At 40.1% G+C, this 21,210-nt stretch overlaps 1 protein-coding gene across 2 annotated transcripts in view; it reads left to right on the plus strand.

Moving 5' to 3' along the window:
* Window positions 1–19,122: 19,122 nt before the first annotated feature.
* Window positions 19,123–21,210, plus strand: part of Mctp (multiple C2 domain and transmembrane region protein) — a 73,378-nt gene continuing 71,290 nt past the window's right edge. Inside the window, exon 1 of one of the 2 annotated variants that reach the window (XM_086990056.1) lies at window positions 19,123–20,286. Coding sequence is in view for 1 of the 2 variants with exons in the window: in XM_022806908.2 (XP_022662643.1) it covers window positions 20,259–20,286 (28 nt within the window). In the remaining variant the exon portion in view is untranslated. The remainder of the gene's footprint in view (window positions 20,287–21,210) is intronic. The other variant, XM_022806908.2, reaches the window with a different exon arrangement.

Consider the following 21,210-nt stretch of genomic DNA (forward strand, 5'->3'; position numbering starts at 1 on the left):
ATATAGCATGTTAAACTAGGCAATCCGCATTTGTCTAGAGCAGATTGGTCTGAGCGAATCATATTTATGCTAAACTCCTCTAATTTATGTGTTGAACATTAGCCCAGTGAAATAGTCCCATAAGCTTACGAGAGTCTGACCATACTTTGGTAGCAAGTACATAGTACACCAAGTCTAGCAGACAAAAAGGCCACTTTCTGAACGTGACAATGGCCTTTTTAAGGAAGCCGTTTGATTCTTAAAAATGAAGTTCTTCAACTGATGTTTCATAACATGAATGCTTGGTCACATCATCTGGTCCAGTAATAAATAGCTTGCATCTTTGATTGCTATCCGCATCTTGTATGCTCTGGCTTTGCAATGAAGCTCTCTTCTCGTGTCCTGCTAGGGGAAGTCAAGGGCTATACGTATCTCGTTATCTTTTTGAGCCCTTCGTTGCTCATACAGGGTACTGGCCTTGAAAACTGCGTGTGGCAAAATCGTTTCAGCTCTTATGTCCTTTGGCCCTTTAGCTTGTTGACTTTCGTTGTTGACGGTATCTGTTAGCGAAGGCACACAGTTTCCGAGTACATTTTTTTTCCGTAAAGGTTGCGCGATAAAGCTGTATTTATTGCAAATGCTACACCAATATTTATTCTACTTTGAATTTTCAATGATTCATTAAGTTTTACCTCAAGGCACTGTATTTATACGTGCAAATACTTCTTCATGGGCCTGACCTAAGTCCTAATCATTGTCATGCTAATTTTGTCATTGTTACGTATAAAATCAGCTGCAGGCGGTTCTTCATTTCGTGCTTTTGTCATTTTAAAGCTGTCAAAAGCTAGATTAATTCGTTGACCTCTGACTGACATTCTGTTATAAATCGGTCAAGAACCCTTCGTCTTTATATAGTTTGTATCAATGTACTGATAAAAAAAAATTGCGTATACTGTAAATGCATGCTGGAGTTCATATAATCACTTTCTCGAGGCATATTATAGTAATACATACCAAATGCGCGATAATAAAGGGCACTGTAGTACAAATAAGTTAGATCATATGATATACATTTGTGAACTTATATAAATAACTGTGTATATGTGATGGGAGTTGAACTAAACACTGACGGATATATAAGCGCCTACAATATATAGCCTATGAATAATTGCACTATACTATAATTTGCTTCTCTAATTATACTACTCCTGTTTCTGCTTCACCGTATAGTCTACGATATACTCTTTTGTCACACAATAGTACCGTGTTGAAGAGTACGTTTTCCATATGGAAGTTAACGTAGAATACCTTTTCGTTATAAACGTTCATATTTTGTGTTTAGCAGAAAATATTCTATTATAACTACTTCTTAGAGTGAACGCAGCAAGAGTCCTTTGAGTTCGACTTCCCGTCCAGGAGTTAAGATGTCCACTCGACAAACACAGGCATGTAAACATAAGGACCTTATACGCCTCGCATCGATAAGCTATAACGAAGCGCTAAGGATCGAGACTATATAGTCTTAATTGATAAAGCAGTCGGTAAACTGCTTGTAGAGAACCAGTAACTATAACGGTTATTTTTTTAACTTTTACAGTAAGTTCGTAAATACTCATTTTTATGCTGTTGTGTGTTGTTGACCCGTTATAACCGCTGCAAAGAGACGCTCTGCAAATAGCGTTTTAGCGTATGTATACATTGTTTGAAACACACTAAGTGTTGTATAGGAAACAAAAAGAGGAGGCAAGACATGCGTATGTCGCACTATCGGATAGGTATTTTTGTATGAAAATAAAATATATCTGAGAAAAAATCGTACCTATCTATTTGTCTTAAGGTACCCATAGTCTTGTTTGAGTCTTAGCTTCGGGTTGCGTTCAAACAAGCAAAGAGAAAACTTCGTAATATAGAATAGATCGTAGTGTGTATATGCATATCTCAATAATGCATACGGTCCAGCTGAGAGATAAGTTCGTGATGTTAGAAAAGAAAGTTGGATTAACAGACTTCAAGTAAATGTCAACTCCTTAGAAGTAAGCGCTTCTTTGGCTAGCCCATGAATCCCAAGTGGTTCAATTCGAATCTTTTAGGGACATCTAAGGAGTGAATTTTTTCTACCGCTTACCGCTACGGTAAGTATAAAAGCTTAGTATATCATGAAAATGGTATTATGTATAGATATATGTCAAATCTAGCTCTATCATTTGCCTCCAAAGCGACACAAATTCTTTTGTAAGCACTATATAAATAAATACATAAATTGTATCATAAATTAAAACTATATTACTAGCACAATATATAAAATAGCTTAAAATATATCAAAGCAAAATTTATCTGCATTAAAAAAGAGTAGTAGTAATGTTCGAAGTACGGCTTCTTAATTTGTAACGGTTTCTTGTTGTATATTGAACTAAATACTAAACTGAGTTTTAGAGAAAAGCCTTTAGTCGTGTAAGAACTGGTACTTGGATATATAAAAAAAAAAAGTTCAAAGTATGAGTCGAATTAAACTTTTCATATATAGCCAGTGGTAGACAAAGCCGAATGTGTTCTTCTAAAAATTAATAGCTATCACGTCTGATCCCTGCCATATAGCACCTCTGAAAAAATTTAGATAAGTTCAGCACTGAAAACTGTCGTAACTGGAGTTTTAATAGCTAAGGCCAATGCAATAGGGCTACGAAAAAAGGATCCGTTCAGGATCATAGAGCACGTCCAAAAGGGCTCTGTGTACGTGAAACTGATCCCGATGTAACACGTGTCTATAACAGTGTACCAACCTGAGTGGACCACAAACTAAAGGTGTGGGAGAAGTTATGAGTTGTAATTTTCTAAGCTATATTTTAAAACTGAACGAATAATATACAGAAGGCCGATTTTCCATACGTTCATACCCAAGCGTTTTCATCTAAAAGAGCTGAAAATGGTACGTCTGCCTTCTAATGTCTTAATCCGAAATTTGTTTGGAGCGTTGGATTGTTACTGCAGAAATATTTCCACGTATATCGTATTCATGTCCATATATTGTATGATTACGGAAAAACATTTTCTAGTATCGGTTTTGACCTATAACGTCAGCCTACCCCAATTCACTCAGTACGACTCGATACATAATTAGTAGGAAATAAACTAGCCTTCATATCTTACTGATTCAACCTATTTGGGTCCTACATAAGTAAGTACCGATTTTTCTTTTTCGCTTGGCATAGTCCGTTGGTCGAGAAGGTGCCAAGGGAGACTGCGGGTTGTCCTCAAGCACAAGCTCCGATTGACCATTAACGTAACATCTATTCGAATTTGAGCTGTAGCTGTTTGAGACAAGATGAGAAACTGAAATTGAAGTTTCCGTTATAGAATGTCTTCCCTTTGAGTTTGTAGAATCGAAATAGCTGGCGCGAAGAGTAATAAGATATTCTTCTTATATATATTCTATATTCTAAAACGATCGACTTCTATGAAATGTATCGTTCAAAGAAGTGCATTCCCTTTAAGGAAGGAAGCTGGGCCGCGGGTGAAAGGTCGCATTTTTGTTCGAAGAAGTAGTGGTGTATTGGAATCAAATGGTCAGATCCATTTGTTACTTTTGAAGTTCGGATGCCTCATGACCTCGAAGTCTCTAGTGGCTAACCACAGCAGTTTCTACGGATAGTATTATTAACTTGCCAGTAGGGCAAACGTATATGATATAAGTGTTTTTAGCCGAAAGGTTATGCGTCGTAAGGAAATAGTTCCATGTAAAATTTTCAACGGCCTCAATTATGGAAGGTGTGAAGAGATAAGCTCGGCATCGTTTACTAGACCATCACAATCGAAACGTAAACACTATATAAGGTAACACCTGTATACCAGATCTACGCCTCTGGATCAAATTGTTTACATAAATTGAATAGTACAACAATTCGCCCCCATGCAACCCTATGGCTTCTATGAATATACTGAAGTATGTTCATGTTTGTTGAGATAAGGCTTGTCCCACCGTTTTATATTTAATATAGGTCATCCAGTGTTGGCCATTACGAAAGTTAATGGTGCTCCAAAGATTTCATAGGCCATAAGCTTTTGGCGTGGAATAACGGTTCTTTCTATTTCTATTATGATCAGACGTTTCTCGTACAAGCAAAATGCATTTCTAAGACACGATAAACTCAATACGAAAGCATCGCAATATACAATATATAGTCTGAGTTCGTTTACACAGTACATTTGGTGAGCGATTTGGGTCGTATGCGTTTACCTTAGGGGGGCTTGTCAGCTGCGCAGCTTGACTCGAGAGCGACGTAAACCCGACATGCATTGAACGCACGTACCGCATAGATGGCAACAGTACGTCGGAAAGTAACCGCTTTTCGTGCTTGCGCGCCTCTGGGCATCCGGTCAGGCTTCATTGAGTCGCATGATCGTTTAGCGACGCTAGAAACCATGCTCGTTCAAGCTGTTGCTTCGATAAAGTAGTTAGGCGACGCGATACCGTAAACTGTATGAAAATAGCTTTTTCTAATTATAAAGATAAGTTGCCGTCTTCGTATCAGCGATTAGATGGTTATGATATACTGTCTGATCGAACGGCAAGTTCCGTTGAGCAAACTTTTCTCCACTGTCCAGTTTACAACTAGGTATAATGGAAATCGAGTGTAAGACGGACTAGTTCGTATCAACATAAAATAGTCAAATGATGATATGTGTTTATTCAGAAAGGAGGTTTAAACATGATTTTCTCAGCGTTAACTATTTATACACATCGTATAGTACTACAAATAACAGAAAGCATCTATATTTTTATCGTTTATTGGTCTTCATTAACAGGACATGATGCCCTGCAAGCGGGTCATGTTTCTCTTGGTTGTATGATATAGTTTTATTTTGACTATTCCTCTACCATGGATGATCTTGCAAAGGCGAATGCTGAATTTATACGAATATGAGTATTCTTATTAATCAGCGAAGCGGCGTTTTGCGGTGCCACTATTACAATCCATTGCAATAAGTAATGATCTAGAAGTCTGAAAAAGTGACGGATGTTCTTGGACCCGCCGGTGCCGCACGAACTTATCGACTGCTATTTTCTGCTCCGTCTGCGTATCGTCCTCTACGTCCTCTTGGTTTATACCCGCAACAGGGTATATACGTTTCCCAAACGTTTTTTAATGTCTGATGACGTTAGACCATCGCCTGTTTGATTGATCTCCCGATCCGCTGGTATCGCGCAAAACAACTGGCAGATGACCATGGAGCCCGCATGCTAGTCACCCGGAAATATACGACGCACGGCGATGCATTTACTGGCGAAGACGAAATCATGAGGTAAGTGGACATGCGTAAACTTTCCGTATAATCGTCTGTTGACGTTCAACTCCGTTGCATAAACCAGGTGGCCGGTAGATACAGGACTTTGGAATGGCAAGCTGCCCCGTTAACGTTTCGTCTCTGTTGTTTATGGTTCTGTTATGTGGGCAGCCTTACAGGCGCACGCGGTGACGCTTTTGTACCATCATTCAGTCTTTCGGTTCAATTCAGCGTGACACTTTGCCGTAGCAGTTTACTCGGGGAAAGCAGGATATCCTACAAGTGTCGAACAATAGCAATAGCACTGGCCAGAACAACGTCAATGACAGCAGTAGCAAAAGTTATATGTTACGGAATCTGTCTTTACCGTTGTACGGATTAAACTCGAGTAGAGTCAATCCGTTCCATGTTGTAGGAACATGTGTAGCTACGTATTGTTCAGAGGGTTGATTTCAGTTATCACGAGACCTTTGACTGTGAGGTACGCGGGGAAATAAATGCCTATTTCACGCTTGCAAATCGCTAATAGACAGTGGTGATTAAGTATTTGCTGTTCGTCGAACGAAAAAAAATCCACTGGAGCAAAAAATGGTTATAGCAGATAGCGTATCAACGCGGGTGGACTGTCGATGGTCGATGCCTTGAGAATCGTCTTGACAATGAATCTCGAATTGCGTACTAAACAGTTTTTGTTTGTCTAATTACGGCGTACGAAAAACTTAACATACAATGTTGTAATTACAAGCGAATTGAAAAATGCTAGCAAACGCTATAGGAATGTTTGAATTAGGCTAGTAACAGATAGCTTCGCAGGTGATAGATACGGTAACAGAGAGGAAAAACTCTCAAAACAAAAAGGCAGCGATAACTGCCGTTATCTCTGCCTTTTTGATTTGACTGGTGGATTTGACTGATGATGACTGGATGATGAGGACTGGAGGACGACAGTGAACGGTCGTAAGGTGATATGTAAACGTTTCATTTTAACGTACGACCACCCCCCGGGAATACCTGAGTTTTATCAAAGGACAACTACACAAGCCATTATCTCTAGTGCAGGTCTGGATTGAGACGCAGAATCTTCGAACGATTTCGCCAATGACACGCTAAGTGTTTTACCATAAACAATAGTGAGTATGCGAAGGATTCATAGGAGTACTGTTATTTTCCATCTATCCTGGCATATGAATGTACAGCAGCAAGGCCAGTCGGGTCACGATAGCCGAAGCAATCGAGAGTCGATCGGCGAGGTTGAACACTTCACTGCTTTCTTCAGAGTCCAACACGAAACAACACGGTAGGTGAAGAACAAATAAGCAAAAATGGCGAAAAATTCGTTTCATAAAAAATCAAGCTACCGGATAAGTCGACTACATTTAGTATACAACGGCCTTCTCGGAAATTATAATTAGTGCAAACATTGTTTTGTCTTTGTTTTTGTACCTCAAATTATTTTCTTGTCCAGGTTCGGCTTTGATATAACACTATTCTGAAGCACCGTTTGTTCTCTGCGGGATCGTATTTGCGAAGCGTAATTTGCTGCTTCATATTCTATAGAATGGATGATACGCCATTCAGGTTCTGTGAAGTCTATGGAGCACATGGGAACTCCCTGATCACAACGTACTATCCATTGGGTTAATTGCAGCATAATTGAAAAAAAAACATACCACAGTAATAAAAATGGTTACGCATACAATGTATGGAATTGTGTTTCGGAACCATCGTTGTATATACTCTAACGACTTTCACGTTCGGGATTAGATTAGAAAGGACAAACGTATTACGTATCCTGTATAACATGAATAATGTGTAAGTACTATTAATGATGTCCTGAATTTCCTCAGTTATAATGTCAAACGAATAAGGTTTACTTACCATATTTGAAGAAGCACCATTACGCTGATTATTTGTAGAGTGCTCGCAACGGTTGATAACATTCTACGTTTCGAAGACTTTTCACGAAACTATCGATGCGAAAAGTTTCTGTTCTTTGTTTTTTAGTATGTACATAAAAGAATTGCGGAGCATTTCTATGTATATTACTGTATACTGGCGTGTTCACAACAGTTAGTTTAGAAAGGCTATTTACTTTATAAGAATACACTCGTTTCTCTATATTATTCTAACGGCGAACCTTATAGCTGACTTTTCCTCATTCAGTCAGAGGTTACTAGATCTCGTATCACTATTTTTATGTTTTCTATCCTGCTGTGAATAGCATATATTTACGAAAATCATCAAATTCTTTCAGACTCACATATAGCGAAAGCAAATGGAAAACTTACGACATATAAAACCGACGGCCATATGTATAAGAAGTGAATGGTCTCAGAAATGATCCTACGTATGATTTATACGCTGCATTTTGAAGTCCAGCTCAGAGGTTATGCGTGTCTTTGTCTATCTACACTGTAAATGTATCTCTTATTTTATACTAACTGCTTGCCACCAGTCGCATCGTTGGCAGGTTTCGCCTGTTGTTACTTCGTAAGCGACTTTTGTCTTGCTCTGTCTAGTTGCATGTTGCAAACGGTGTTGAAAGGGGCTAGCGTTACTCAAGGTACTGGTACTACGCGGGCGGGAGAGCCACTTTTCGTTGACAAATAGCTCAGAACACGAAAGCATCGTGGCCACATCGAGTTTCGTATGTTAAGAAGAGTCTGCCGTTACAGTTCGGACTTGTCATCTGGAAGATTTACCGGTAGCAAAGTATAACTTCGCAGTTCGAACTGGTTACTTAGACGATGGAAAAAGCCCAAGGACAGTCAGTATTCGTTTAGCCGCCGTGGCTGCTTTGAAAGTTTATTCGATTTGACGCCGGCTGCCGATGCGTAATGGGAAATGTTTTCATTTGTGATGCGTTTTTCTGAACGATTAGCGATAAGGATAGACAATCAGACGAGGAGCTCGTTTCACTGAAAATTTGTATTTCTGACAACTTAAATCGACAGCAACGTATCTGAGCCATCGTCAGCTCTTAACGGTAGCTAATGGGTGACATTCCGGTAGGTACTTCAAAAACTGTGACTTTCGGGCGTCGTTGAATAGCTAACAAAATCACCATCTATGAGGTCCCCATAAAACGGGAAAAATGTAGTTTATATGTTCTTCAGTATTATAGTAATTACGTACAGGCATAGCATAACATTGGTAATAATTATTATTAGTAGCGTTATGTTTGTTTTATCTGTATATATAAGCGCCTCATACTTATTAGACGTATCCTCTGTTTTTCCTACAGCTGTACAAGTACAAGACCAAACGATGTAACTACAAAATTACACCGTTCGGGCCTTTCGGGGGTCGTCGGCACGATCCATATAAGCACTTTCTATATGACGACGTATAACAGAATTCTCAATCGATCTGCTAACTTCGGTCTCAATTTATGTCTGTCTAAATTATGTAGAAAATGGCTTCCTAAAGGGAATAATAAAACGGGACATTCAAGGCATCATGTTGGACTTAATTCGAAAACACGCGCGCCCCCTAATGGGAATTAATTAGCGACCTGGCAGAATTACGAGTGAATGTCTGTTTGGAAACTGGAGAGCTAGGACTCATTTTGGGAGTCGTGCCAGGTGCTCGCCGTGGCAGTAGCGGCGTCGAGGGGCAATGTATCTTATTAATGCAACTGATCATTTGAAGAATGTTAACGCGAATGCATTTTTAGCGACGTAGACATCTAACAGTTAACTGACATCATACCGAGTACGATGGTAAGGTACTTTTCTTTACCATATAAGGTGTGAACTCTGATCTGGATTCGATTAGTATTACCAATTCATAAGTTAAATACATTTTTAGTTATTTCTCCTCACTAAGTGAAGCACTGCCTGTGTGGTTCCGTTTCATGCCTCGATCTAGATATTTTCCACGCATAAACATTGTATATAGCATCTACGCTAATAAACATAAACGTTTCTTATTAAAAGAAAAAAACAAATCTCGGTACTAAGACACTCGTTCGTTTGCTACATGCTTATTAAGATGAAGCTGGCTATTATTTGTACGTCATAACAATGACAAAAAGGAAGTATAATATCAATTGATTTTACATTACAATTGCTTTTTTTCATAACGACCCACCTGCAGGTAGATGAAATTATTCTTAAGACCACCTAACTATATAGTCCGTTGTGCGTTGAAAATGTTCATGTACGATACACAGATTTACAGTATACCTTCAAATAATTTTTTTGTGATGTATTTGAAATGTTTTACGTTGATTCGGTTGCTAGGCGGGTGTTGAATGAAAGCACAATGTATGACAAAAAAGGGACGCAGTTTTTTTTAGAGTGCGTCAGAAATTTCTTGGCCAGACTGGCCCGGTGAAAGCAATTTCCGAAAAAGCTGAACTATTTTCATTTGGTACCATAAGCGCCTAGATGTCATGCCGCTTCAGTAGCAGCGTATGTAAAATACACACGATAACAGAAAGGTGTACGCGAATCTTTAACATTTTTTTTTAAGTTGGCCTAACCTAAAATCGTATCGGGGCGAGCTCAGTAGAATAAAAACGAGTCCTTTTAGATCTTAAGTGAATATGAAGCATTAAAAACGCCACAGAAGATCGTAACATAAGTGTTTGTAGCTTATGACAATGATTTTCGGTCCATCTGTCTAAACGACAATATAGAACACCTTTGAATTAGGTACACTGAGTGAAGAAAAACAACATCATTCGCATTTCAATTCAACAGATTTCTCTGAAGAAAAAGCCAAGAATATTTTTTTTTGTCGCCAACACCAGATATTCGTTCCTGTAAATGGATTTTTACGTTTAGGGTTGTAATTGAATTTTGGCTTCAGACGGCTTCAATAAATTAATACACATGGCCTCAATAAAAAGTAACGACCAGGTCACGATGAGTTGGATGCTCACTTTTGAATACATTGTAAACTAGAAATATAGAAAGAAACAAAGGATTATTATTAACTAACATTTTATTTAAGGGCACGGTACAATGGTTTTTCTGCAAGTTACGTCTTCATAATATATGTATAGAGGTTTTTTGACAACAGTTTAGGCCTGTACATGTATAAGGACCACGCATGACGTTTGTCCCCATAAAGCTTAGTGTGTGTTTGGTCCATAAGTGAAGTAATAATGATAACTGTAATAATAATACGCAGTAAATAGCGTGTATCATTGAAAGATCAGCTGGATGGCATTAGACCTTTTTCTATTCAATAAATATAGACCCGTTTCCAAACAAATAATAAAAAATAATATATATTAATAATAAATAATAAATATAGATATTTATTTACGTATGTCTTCTGTAGGAACAAAACACGGCAATGGAGTTGAGTGCAAGTACCAGCGAAGTCGATCTTGAATCGTTTTTTACGCTGTGATTGCGGAAGATACCTCAACGTTATCAGCACTATGTGAAATAGCTTTCAATTCGAACACGATAAGATTATACTTATAGAATCATAATCAGCTCTTTCCTAGCCGTAGTACAGTCAAATAGCTACCATCCATACATTGAAAGAACGGTAATATAACGAACTTACTGATTAGTACTGATAGCTAAGAAAAATACTCATGTCAGACGTTTGCTTGTGATGTGTCTCTGAATTAGCTTGTCGGATAGGAAACAGCTGATAGGAGCCGTCTGGAATTTGCCCTCTAGAAAGTAGAATCGAGTTAATACCTGTGTGCAAGGTACATTTGAATTTGCATATCATCCGTATGTGTTTAATTGTGCCGGTGTTTGACAATACTTTATCTAGGCCTCCAAAAGGACCTTGTAGATATTAATGAAGCTAACCGAACGGGACATCTGGAAATTCTCTAAGTAAAATATATAATAATTTTGGAAAAAGCTATAATGAAGAGATATCATTGACTGGTGATCGGCTCGTAAGTAGTAGCAGTTTCGACAACCTCGTAATAACAGCATGTCTCAACAGCTTTAGGTTAGCGTGTATTTAGTCTAGATGTAAGAGCATGGCCAAGAAACTGCGATGTTGAAGGCTACCTTATCTTGGATGATTCGATGATACACTTGATACACACAAAGTAATAATCAACCATCGCCTTTATCTGAGATTAATAGATTTCTTCGTTTTATTATCTTAGGTTGTCACAAAAGACTATCGGAAAGCACACACACCTTCATGTATCGTGTCAGCATGGCGTACCTAATAGCAAACCAAAATACCTTATTATGACATAGTGATGCAAGATATATCCTATGAAGATCCTTCTTTTTCTTCTATAACATCCTTAGATCGTTAAAAAAATTGCGGTTATTGGGAAACGGGCAATGTTCCCATGATTCTGCTCATACACTGCACAGTCTCCATACATGCCAGAACCGATTTTGCCTTTCTCCTATGTCAAATTGTTCTAACCGCGTATTTTTCGATATACAGAGAGTATGTGTCTATATTTTTAAATATTATACCTGCGCATTTATTTAAGCACGTCGCCGCGTTACCCGTAAACTACAGATACTATATATCGACTTCAATTAGTACTTCAATCATAACTTCCTTCGCAACTTAGTAATACAGATCTAGAAGAAACTTTTTGCCAACTTATATTAATAGAATATTGGGTTCGCGTGAAGTTTTTGTTCGAAAGCGATGCAGTGTTTACGTCGTTAATAAGAGAAGATCCTTGAACGTACATGAAAGCCTATCGCTTTTTTTGGGGTGGGGGGGTGGGGCAGGGCATCGGCTATGAAGAAACCCATACGTAGCAGCTAAAAATTGTAGTTGGCTTCAGCGCCAGAGTGTACAACTTTCTAATTTTTACGTCACAACCTAATGGTATAATGATTTAGAACAAAAAAAGTAAGCGATCGGTTAGAAGAAATGGGTTAGGGAAGGCGGTTAGGTAATTAATACGCGAACTCTATCGAGTTAGATTCGTTGTATGGCAAGAGCCTGTTACGGCGGTCCGGAGCTTCACTTTTTGTTTAGACCCTGAAGTCGCTGTTCCTGGACAACGCTCCCAAAACGTAAACCTGTTACCACATCAACGTAAAATACTCGCTCTTACTTGCCTTTTAAATTGACGTAAGATCACTCAGAAACTGGATTTTGTCAGGCATTTAAACAATACCGCTTATAGGTAAAAGGCATGCATTACATATATTTGGCAGCCATTATCGTTAGTGATTTTAACTATATTCGTATATGCAACGAACAGTATAGCGTGTTACTCTTTCATCTCTGATGTCCGATCACTCACTCAGATAATTCCATGTTAGTTAATCCTTATGGAAGACTTAGTCCTAACGATTGGGGCGCATCTCTAATGACACTCCGCTATCCTATCATATGATGCAGTTCACATCCGCGGGCACCTTCTATGCGCGCGTTAACGTAGCCAACGTTTCACCGGTTGACTCGTATGGCGGCGGTGGCACTTCTAATTCGGCTTCGGAGTGCATTGGATATTGAATTTTAGAAAAGGGTGGTATCTTGATCACGCAAAAAATCTGTGACTCTTGACTGGTTGTCGAGTTGTTTTCTGAGCGAGTTTCCTCCAACGAAGATTCTTCATCGTCGTAGACAAGCTGAGCACCACTACTGCGACCTTCGGCCAGACGGAGCAAGCCCTGGTGTCCGGGGAAAATCTGTGGTTCGAGTACGTACGCGGATTCGTTGCGTTTGCATTGGCCACAAAAGTATACGACCAGTAGTGAAAATATCAACGCGAATATAATGCCTAGGGTGGCAGTTTCCATGGTTACATTTCAGCTAGGTACAAACCTAGTGGTTGACGATGGTAAAAGGTACGACGATGGCAAGCTATCGGTAAGTTGGTCGATCCATACTGCCTTTTCTACCTATCGAGTAGGGTTGTATGAAAGCGAGCAGTGCAATCGTAAATATATGCTTCTCGACTTGCAGGAAAGCGTCCGTGAACTCAGCAAACTAGACAGCTTACTGACTGGCTCAATGGAGCTGGTAAACTCTTCTACTCGTAGAACCTTCTGTTTTTTCTCTTCACCAGACCGGATTGATTGCATCGCTCAATGTGTGATCAGCAGATCTATCGGATATGACTGTCTCCCAGCTCCCGAATGATCGTACGTAACACTCATTGGCTCAACTCCCTCGAATAGAAGAGAGTCGCGGGAGATACAGCCGATGCGATAGAATACGTTCTCGTAAGGCGCTACGACTGATCGACTGATTCTTGCGATACAGAGATCTATTGGGTAAGGGCACACATGGAAGTGGCGATAAGGTAATCAAATGCCAAATGGTCCCTCATGTTGTTTTGACGTACTATTAAGTAAGATGTCACACGATAATTCGAGCTCGGTGATTCCTGCGAACCTATGACTGCCTGTCGTTATGTCCAATGTAGACACTGCTCAACAAAGATATGGTGCTTACGAAAAACCTGTGCCAGTTAACTACATACATGCTATGCCGACATGCCCTATAGTAGACTACCCATACCAGATACAGTCGCTTGAAAATAGCCACCTAAATAGTTTTGTCAATTTGTACTGGTGTACATAAAAACAGATCAGTACCTGTCTGTTTTCGAACAAATATTTCGAAAACTGAAGAAAATTGCAATGGCGTCCTAATATCGAAAAAGACTCATACACCACAACGAGCTGTGCCCTATGATGTGGGATGGTTCGATAGTGCATAGTGTATTTATTCTTTTTCTTTCAGGCAAACTATTGTTGTGTTTACAAGGTTGCAGAATGTATGTCCAATTAAATTTTAATGATGATAAACGAGGATTCTGTTAAAAGGCATTCCGTCAAACCCCTTCGGTAGACGCAAATCGAAAACATTTTTTCCTTTTAAATGTGAACGTTATTTCGGAAATTATTAATGGCATCGAGCCACATCGGGTATTTTGAGTCAATTGCAAAGAGATATTTAGTATACAATTGATGATGTTTCATCTGAAAGCTTCTTCCGGCAAACATACTTATAGCATTCTTTGAAGTATTTCCAAGGAAGAAGTTTAGTTCGTAGTCAAAGCGTTAAGCTGAATTAGAGAACCCCTGAAACATCGCAACGGCCTACGACCGGCAACGAGAAACGGTCGGAGCATTGATCTAACAAACAGGGTAGTAAAGTTAATCAATAACAATGTATGGCTCAATCGTATTTACATAAATACGTGGACACCTGAGCTTTCGAATTGGTACTTTAAAAGTCAAAGCTAGCAGTAGCAAATATCAGTTCCGTGAATGCGGCTCTCGTCCTTAGCCCTAGTTCTGAATCTAGCCTTCTACGCATATTATTACAAGGGGAAGCACGCTTGACAAAAATTAATGTTCTTATGTTCGGCATTTGGTAAAGTTAGTAGTATCACTTTGTACTGATTTCTGCTACCCCCCATCCTTTAGCCTGTAAAATCAAAATCCGTATTTTTGCTAAACTCATACGGATTCATTCGACAGGAATTCAGTTTGCCATATTTCTCTAGATTAAAAATGACGGTTTCATTCTCAATCCGCTATGCCTTAGCACAGGTCTCTTGTTTCTACCTTGTCTGCATTTGTTAAACAGAGGGAGGACCCATTTTTTTGGCATAGATATACCTAATGGCATAAAATGAAAGAGATTAGCTTTAATATGTTAAGAGTGATAAGTTGAGCCATATTTAGGTTGGTCAGGAATGAGTCTGCGTTATCGTGATAGCGGAAATCGGGTTGTGACATTTTATAGGGTTTTTAACACTGAGCGAGTATATATTCTCTGTGTTTCGGACCCAAACATTTAGAGGTAAAAGATACCTCCTCCAATGGGCACGTGCGGCGGCAATGCTGCTAATTGTCGTTAATTGCTCAATGACGATGATCGTGTAAACGGGATATGGCAGATATTATTTCTGGGAAAAGAAATGACTGAAATTGAAAAAGTATTAGGAAATTAAGGACACGCTTACGTAAAAGAGACTCTGCTTTTTCTTTTTACAATATCGGCAAGTTGTATTAGGTCAAATGAGATACATTCGAATGGGTCACGTTCGACTGAATTTCGAATAAAATTTCTGCAGTTAGAGACGCTTCCGTAAGACCCATCCCGTTTTTTCACGTGGTACTACCCCAACTTGAAATGGGACAAGCAGAATGCTAAAATTAGTCGTAATTTAAAAGACATTGATGTGTGTGCTTCCAGGGACATATACGCCCCAAGACAGGGTGAAATCGAGTATCTTGCCGGAGTTTGAGATGACATTATCTCCTTTATGTGATTTCCTGGTCCTGCTACCCTAAATAATCAACACAGTTAAAACATTAGTGCAGATCGACGAATTCGGTTTGGGCGTGGACACAAATCTGTGCCCGCTAGTTTCATTCGATAATACTTGAAGGTATTATCCGTTCAACTAATATTTCTATAATTCCTCACCTATTATTTCGGTTAGTCAAAATAGCGACCGCTGGTTAACGTAAGATAATATGTTTTCACAGATATCGAAGACTTTCAAAAGATTTCGCCTCTTTAGATAATCTGATCCAAGACGCTTGGGTGCTTCTATGCGTCCCTATCGGTACGTGAGATCTGAAGCGTTTTGGTTAGTCTAGGAAGTGCGTTGTCTGCCTATAGCAATTCGTGTAAAGATACAAAGCGTTCGCTTGACGCAAACCTAATTAGGGTCATCATAACCTATATTTTGAATAATTATAGATCAATTATTATAAACAGTTTCGCTTGATTAATGAAAAAAAATCATTTGATTTATTTCAACTAAATGGTTCGAGTTTTACCCTCAGAAACGCCACTACATTAGACAACTCTCCCCGGCTTTGAAATTACTCTCTGTTAGCTATGCTGTGGCTGTGTCTACCCTTACAGTTCGTAGAGGAGCATTTTACTACATATTTACGTTAATAGCAGAGGTATTAGTCTTAAGTCTAGCAAAATACAGCTTTAGCTACGATGCAAATTGCCATATTATCTATATTATAGTGAACTACCTACGTTCCTTTAGACATTGTCATTAAGCTTCAAAGCAAACAATCAACAACCTTTATCTAGTTTAAGGGTCTCACAACAAAATTGTCTCTGTGCTATCTTTACATCTAACACTGACCTAACGAGCATCTGCGGAGCGAGTGTCTTTGGCAAACTCTCCATCATTATATCGCGAGAAACAAAAGCCTAGAGGGTTCACCCTAATGCTACTCACGATAAACGTCCCAGTCAGTTTGACTTAAGGCAATAGGGTGGTCTTGAATGAATATCGCGTCGAAACGATTAGTTGATACATATTGACTATCAAATGAAAACATAAACTGTAACTTGTCCTAAATGCACACCAAATCGAGCTTGAATCTATAGCTCCGCGTCCGTGTCCTTATATATAATCCGTAGCACTTATCGGATTCATCTACCGTAATGATTTATTTATATGCAATTAACCTGAGCAAAAAAGAATGTTGCGACCCAGGCTTCATTTCAGGTAAGGGCGGTCGCGTTTACATTACTATATATTATGTTATATAAGGTGAAACAGATGTCTATTCACAGTTGGAGAGCATCAAGGCTCACTTGATACACTTTAGCTGGGAAGTCTTTACTTGACATTTGTTAAGGCAGCGGGAGATACACCGACGGAGTTAGGCAGTTCGAACGCCTCGATATCAAGGCCCGCCTAACTTCATAGTCACAAATATAACACATTAGTTTAGAGAGGAATACATTGTTTTATATGTGTAGCATTAAGGATCTCGCACTCGAGAGGGGTAGTTCTCAAAGCCAAGACTAGTCAAAGTAGCGCTGGTGTCTAAATCACGCCAATGGGAAATTTAACTATAGATTCTCTATTACCCATAGCGTTATATGACATCTTGGCTTGTAGCACTCATTGAATAATAATTATAAATACATAAATTACTTGCCCGGTATCTCGCACATGCTTCAACCTATCTTTTCGCTGTCGTTCCTGAACCACACATCTGTAGCCCAACCGCAGGCATTATAATATTTGCTTGTTACGCCTTTCATTACATACGTTGCGATCGGTTCCTTTTACAGAGAGTAATTCACAATGGTCCTACCACGGGCCTGTGCACATTGATAAAATGGCCCGACCAATACATGAATGTCTTGTTCGTGCTTTCTAAAATTAAGTCGCCTGCTCTAAATAGGGCGTAGCTTAAACTCCACGGCTTCAATGTCAAAGACAATGTGAATTTCAGTTATTTCGTTTAAATGGGTACGCGAGTTCGGTAACTAGCGAGACTAGTTGCAGCCCTGTAAAAACTTTCAAACGATCTTCCCGCATCGAAGTTTTCGTAGTGTCGGTTACACCAACCTTCTAAACTTTTTTTACAATTTTTTTTTTGCACAAAGGTTCCCATTCTGGCTTAGAATGCCGCTCACATTTAATGCGGTGTCTTTTTTCCCGCTTCGTTTGCCGTGCTCAATAATAAAAGTGCCGTGTAATAAAAAGCGGATCTAGTTAATAAGAACGCTCAAACTATCAAGCGGCTTTTCTTCTGACTGTCTAGAGACCTTTGCCCCCATTCAATAAAACGAAATACATGATTGGCTTTTATCGTCTTGATCTTCAAACAGATGTAGCTTCTATAAACTCAGTCAAGGCTTTTGCATTCATAGATGACACAGGGTAGTATATTTCTGTGTTTGTGAATCAATACAGTGATCAAACGACTATTATATACATAGAATGGCATTACAAACTGCAACACCGTTCTCGGTAGTAAACTGTATCCTCTTTAGCGTAATGGTTTGTAAAGCGTCGAAAGTAAGGGCTATTGAAATTGTTGGTTTAGTTTTTTTTTTACATAGGCTTGTTACTGGCTGTATGATTCAACAGGGGCTTTCCAAATAGTGTTGCAGGACCCTGAGGCTACATAGATAGTAGAAAACAATATAAGCTCGAAATGTCGCTATCAATAATATGTATTTTTCTGGTACCAAGCTTTAACACAGACTGAAATAAAGAAATGAACGACTTTGCGGGAATAGTTTCGGAAAGCGAAAAGAATTTCTACGGGCCGTCATTCCAAAAGGAATCACAGGATTTGCTTTGCAATGTCGATCCTTCCAATAACCTTTTTGAACAAGAACAGGAACCACACCTTCAACCCATACTATATATACCAAAAAATCTATCTTGAATGTTTGTCCGCTTTCACCATCATGGATTCGTAAGAAATACTGCCCGTAACCCTGTTGGCTTCATGGGGATCGTCCTAGACACTCACACACGTGATTCCGCACGTGAGCTCGTTGGATATCAACGGCTAGATCAATACTCGACTGACGCGCCGCCTGCCGGCTCTCTGCAGAAACAAACCTACATACAAAGCCGCACTGCTGATTTCGATGTGGTCCCACCCCCTTTCCCAGAATACTTACGACCTTTTTTCTCCCATAGCATTTTACTTCTAAACACGCGGGCTAACACTCTGTCCAAAAGACGATTCGAAGTTGAACAGCAGCGCCAGTGAAAAAATTCCCATCTTATGAAAAAGGGAACAAGAGGAAGACGAACGCGCAAAAAGCAGACAACCCCGCTGGGGCGGCATGTACGCTAATGTTCTGCAGCGCGGCAGTGGTCAGTCGATCGGTAAAGGTCCACTAACTGCTGCACCGACTGTTGCAGTGGGCACTTTCCGTTGTGCCCCTAACTCTCGCCAAACGTCGCACTCTCGAATCAGCAGCCGCGTACTGCATCAACCCTGAAGAGGATTCCGACACACGCACAGACTACGTTGGCTGACACACAAACTCGTCTGGGGACATCCTAGGGGAGGGCTGAATTATGAGGAGGTCCGTACGTCCGTAAGAAAGGCTCTCCTGCTTGCTTGTGAGAGAGGGTCGATGCGTCGAGGATCATAGCACCGACGTGTGGAGAGCAGCAGGAAGGCTAGCTGGACGTGCGGACCGACCGACAGAAGAGGACAGGGGTAAGTCGACGAGACTGGAACACACCAGACTATTAGTGACGGCAATAGGGTACCAGGGGTCGTCCCGCGGGGAAGCCGTGAAGCGATCGTGTCTGGTATTCCGCAAAGGAACCGCGGCGTGCCGCAGTAGGTACGATATGTTCCATCCTGCAGCCGATTGCTCTCAAGTCTGCGGCTCAAGCCTTGTGCGCCAGTTTTATTACGGGCCCTCGCCATTTGAAGTATGGCAAACGAACTAGACAACAGAGAGTAACAGAATGCAGTTCGTAGACGTGCCATGCCTTTTGCCATGAAGTTTCTACGTTAAGGCGATCATCAGTTAGTTATACAATCATCGTGGTGCTGTTGCTTTATTGTATTGTAATGCATCTTGTTAGTACTCTTTCGTTATGCTCGTTGCTGCCAGTGCCATCCAGGTTATCTACTAGATCGTTATATGCAGTCCTGGTTCTTGCGTGCTCACGTACTTCCTGCTTCGTATCAGGGGCATTCGAAAGGGGCAACGCAACGAGTCTTAGACACAAACATTAGGGGCAGTATTTGCTGGCGGGATACTCATTGTAGAAAGCCTCCATTGCTGTTACCACGATCGATGGAACGACAATGGGCAAACCACAAGGAAAGCCGCCGTTGCCATCACGAGTCGCTCCTAAATGAGCGGCAATAGCGGCGAAGGCGATAGTAACAGCAGCAGCAGCAGAAGCAACCGAGCTACTACGGCCAGCTTCACGGATGTCACCTAGGCGCCCGGGTCGTAACATAGCGAAGATGCGAATGAAAGTCTGTCGGCTGAAAAAAGCAATGTTGGTAATCGTCGACAGGTGTCGCGTGAGTGTTATAGTGTAAAAGTAGTCTCGTCCAGATTATAATGCTGTGATGTAAGCTCCGTGCAACGGATATAACGTTAATATCAGCAGAGAAGGACGGCAATCCGTCACGTGTCGAGCGCTACCTCAGGTATCGACAACAACGATAGTTACAGTGTTTGCCGATTTTAAGGGTGCAATGTTCGCAGTGAATATTCTGGCTGTAGGGTAGGCAGTTAGGCAAAGCAAAGGAGGGACGCCTCGCGAACATGGACAACTTCAAAGCTAACGAGATAGAACTATGACTTCAAACCGAGATCACACTTCAAGTAAGTTTAATGGTGTGAACCACTGGACGACAAGAATAACGAGCTTCTATTGCCTTTAAATTTCCATAGCGATCATCAGGATCTATTACTAACATTTGCATACGCCCATATCGAAAACCTCTATATAGTACGTCCGTGTAGTACATGCATAGCTTAGTTTCAACCTCTAGCCATGCTGACGCGTACAGCTTGTTCTCTTTCTAGTTTTGACCTATTACCTTTTCTACTTCGTATCTGAGGTGTTCGTTCTAGTGGACGTTTAACTGATTCAGACAGCAAGATAGGCTCGTTAAATGGGGATTCTCTATGTGTGCCTTGTCAGAAAGGCTCGTTCCTGCTGGGTTATCATTGGGTCAATGAGTTACAATCACAGCGAATAGATTGAGCAGAACAGATAAAAGTCGAACACCGCCTTCACCATGGAAACAGATCGTGTGCAGCATCATTATAGTGATGATATACATTTCTCTATACTTGACGATATATGCTTTCCCGTTAGCCTCTGCTTTACAAGGTCCTACAAAACTATGCCGTTTCATAAAAAAATTTCTACATGACAAGCAATTTTTGTCATTCAATAAAACAGGGGCCTTGGATATAAACAGCAAGTGATAGCTCCATATACCACATTTCAATATATACAGTGTTTCAAGCATTTGGTTGATGGAATGTCATAAACATGTTGCGTTCATGGATAATAAAGGGGCCATAAAAGAACTATTTGATTAAGCGCATTTGCTGTCATATCGCACCATGCTGCATCGTGAATAACTGCAAAATGAGGAGAACGACAGTGAGGTTTCTGGAATAGGACAAAAAACCTACTTGCAGAGGTTCCGGCTTTTAAAATGATGATTTCTTAGTGGCAAATAATAACCTGTATTTATTATCTCGAAACAGTGGGTCCACATGGGTGCACGGAAT

Source organism: Varroa destructor, unplaced genomic scaffold, assembly GCF_002443255.2.
Source record: "Varroa destructor unplaced genomic scaffold, Vdes_3.0 BEIS01000005.1, whole genome shotgun sequence".
NCBI classification, from domain to species: Eukaryota; Metazoa; Arthropoda; class Arachnida; order Mesostigmata; family Varroidae; genus Varroa; species Varroa destructor.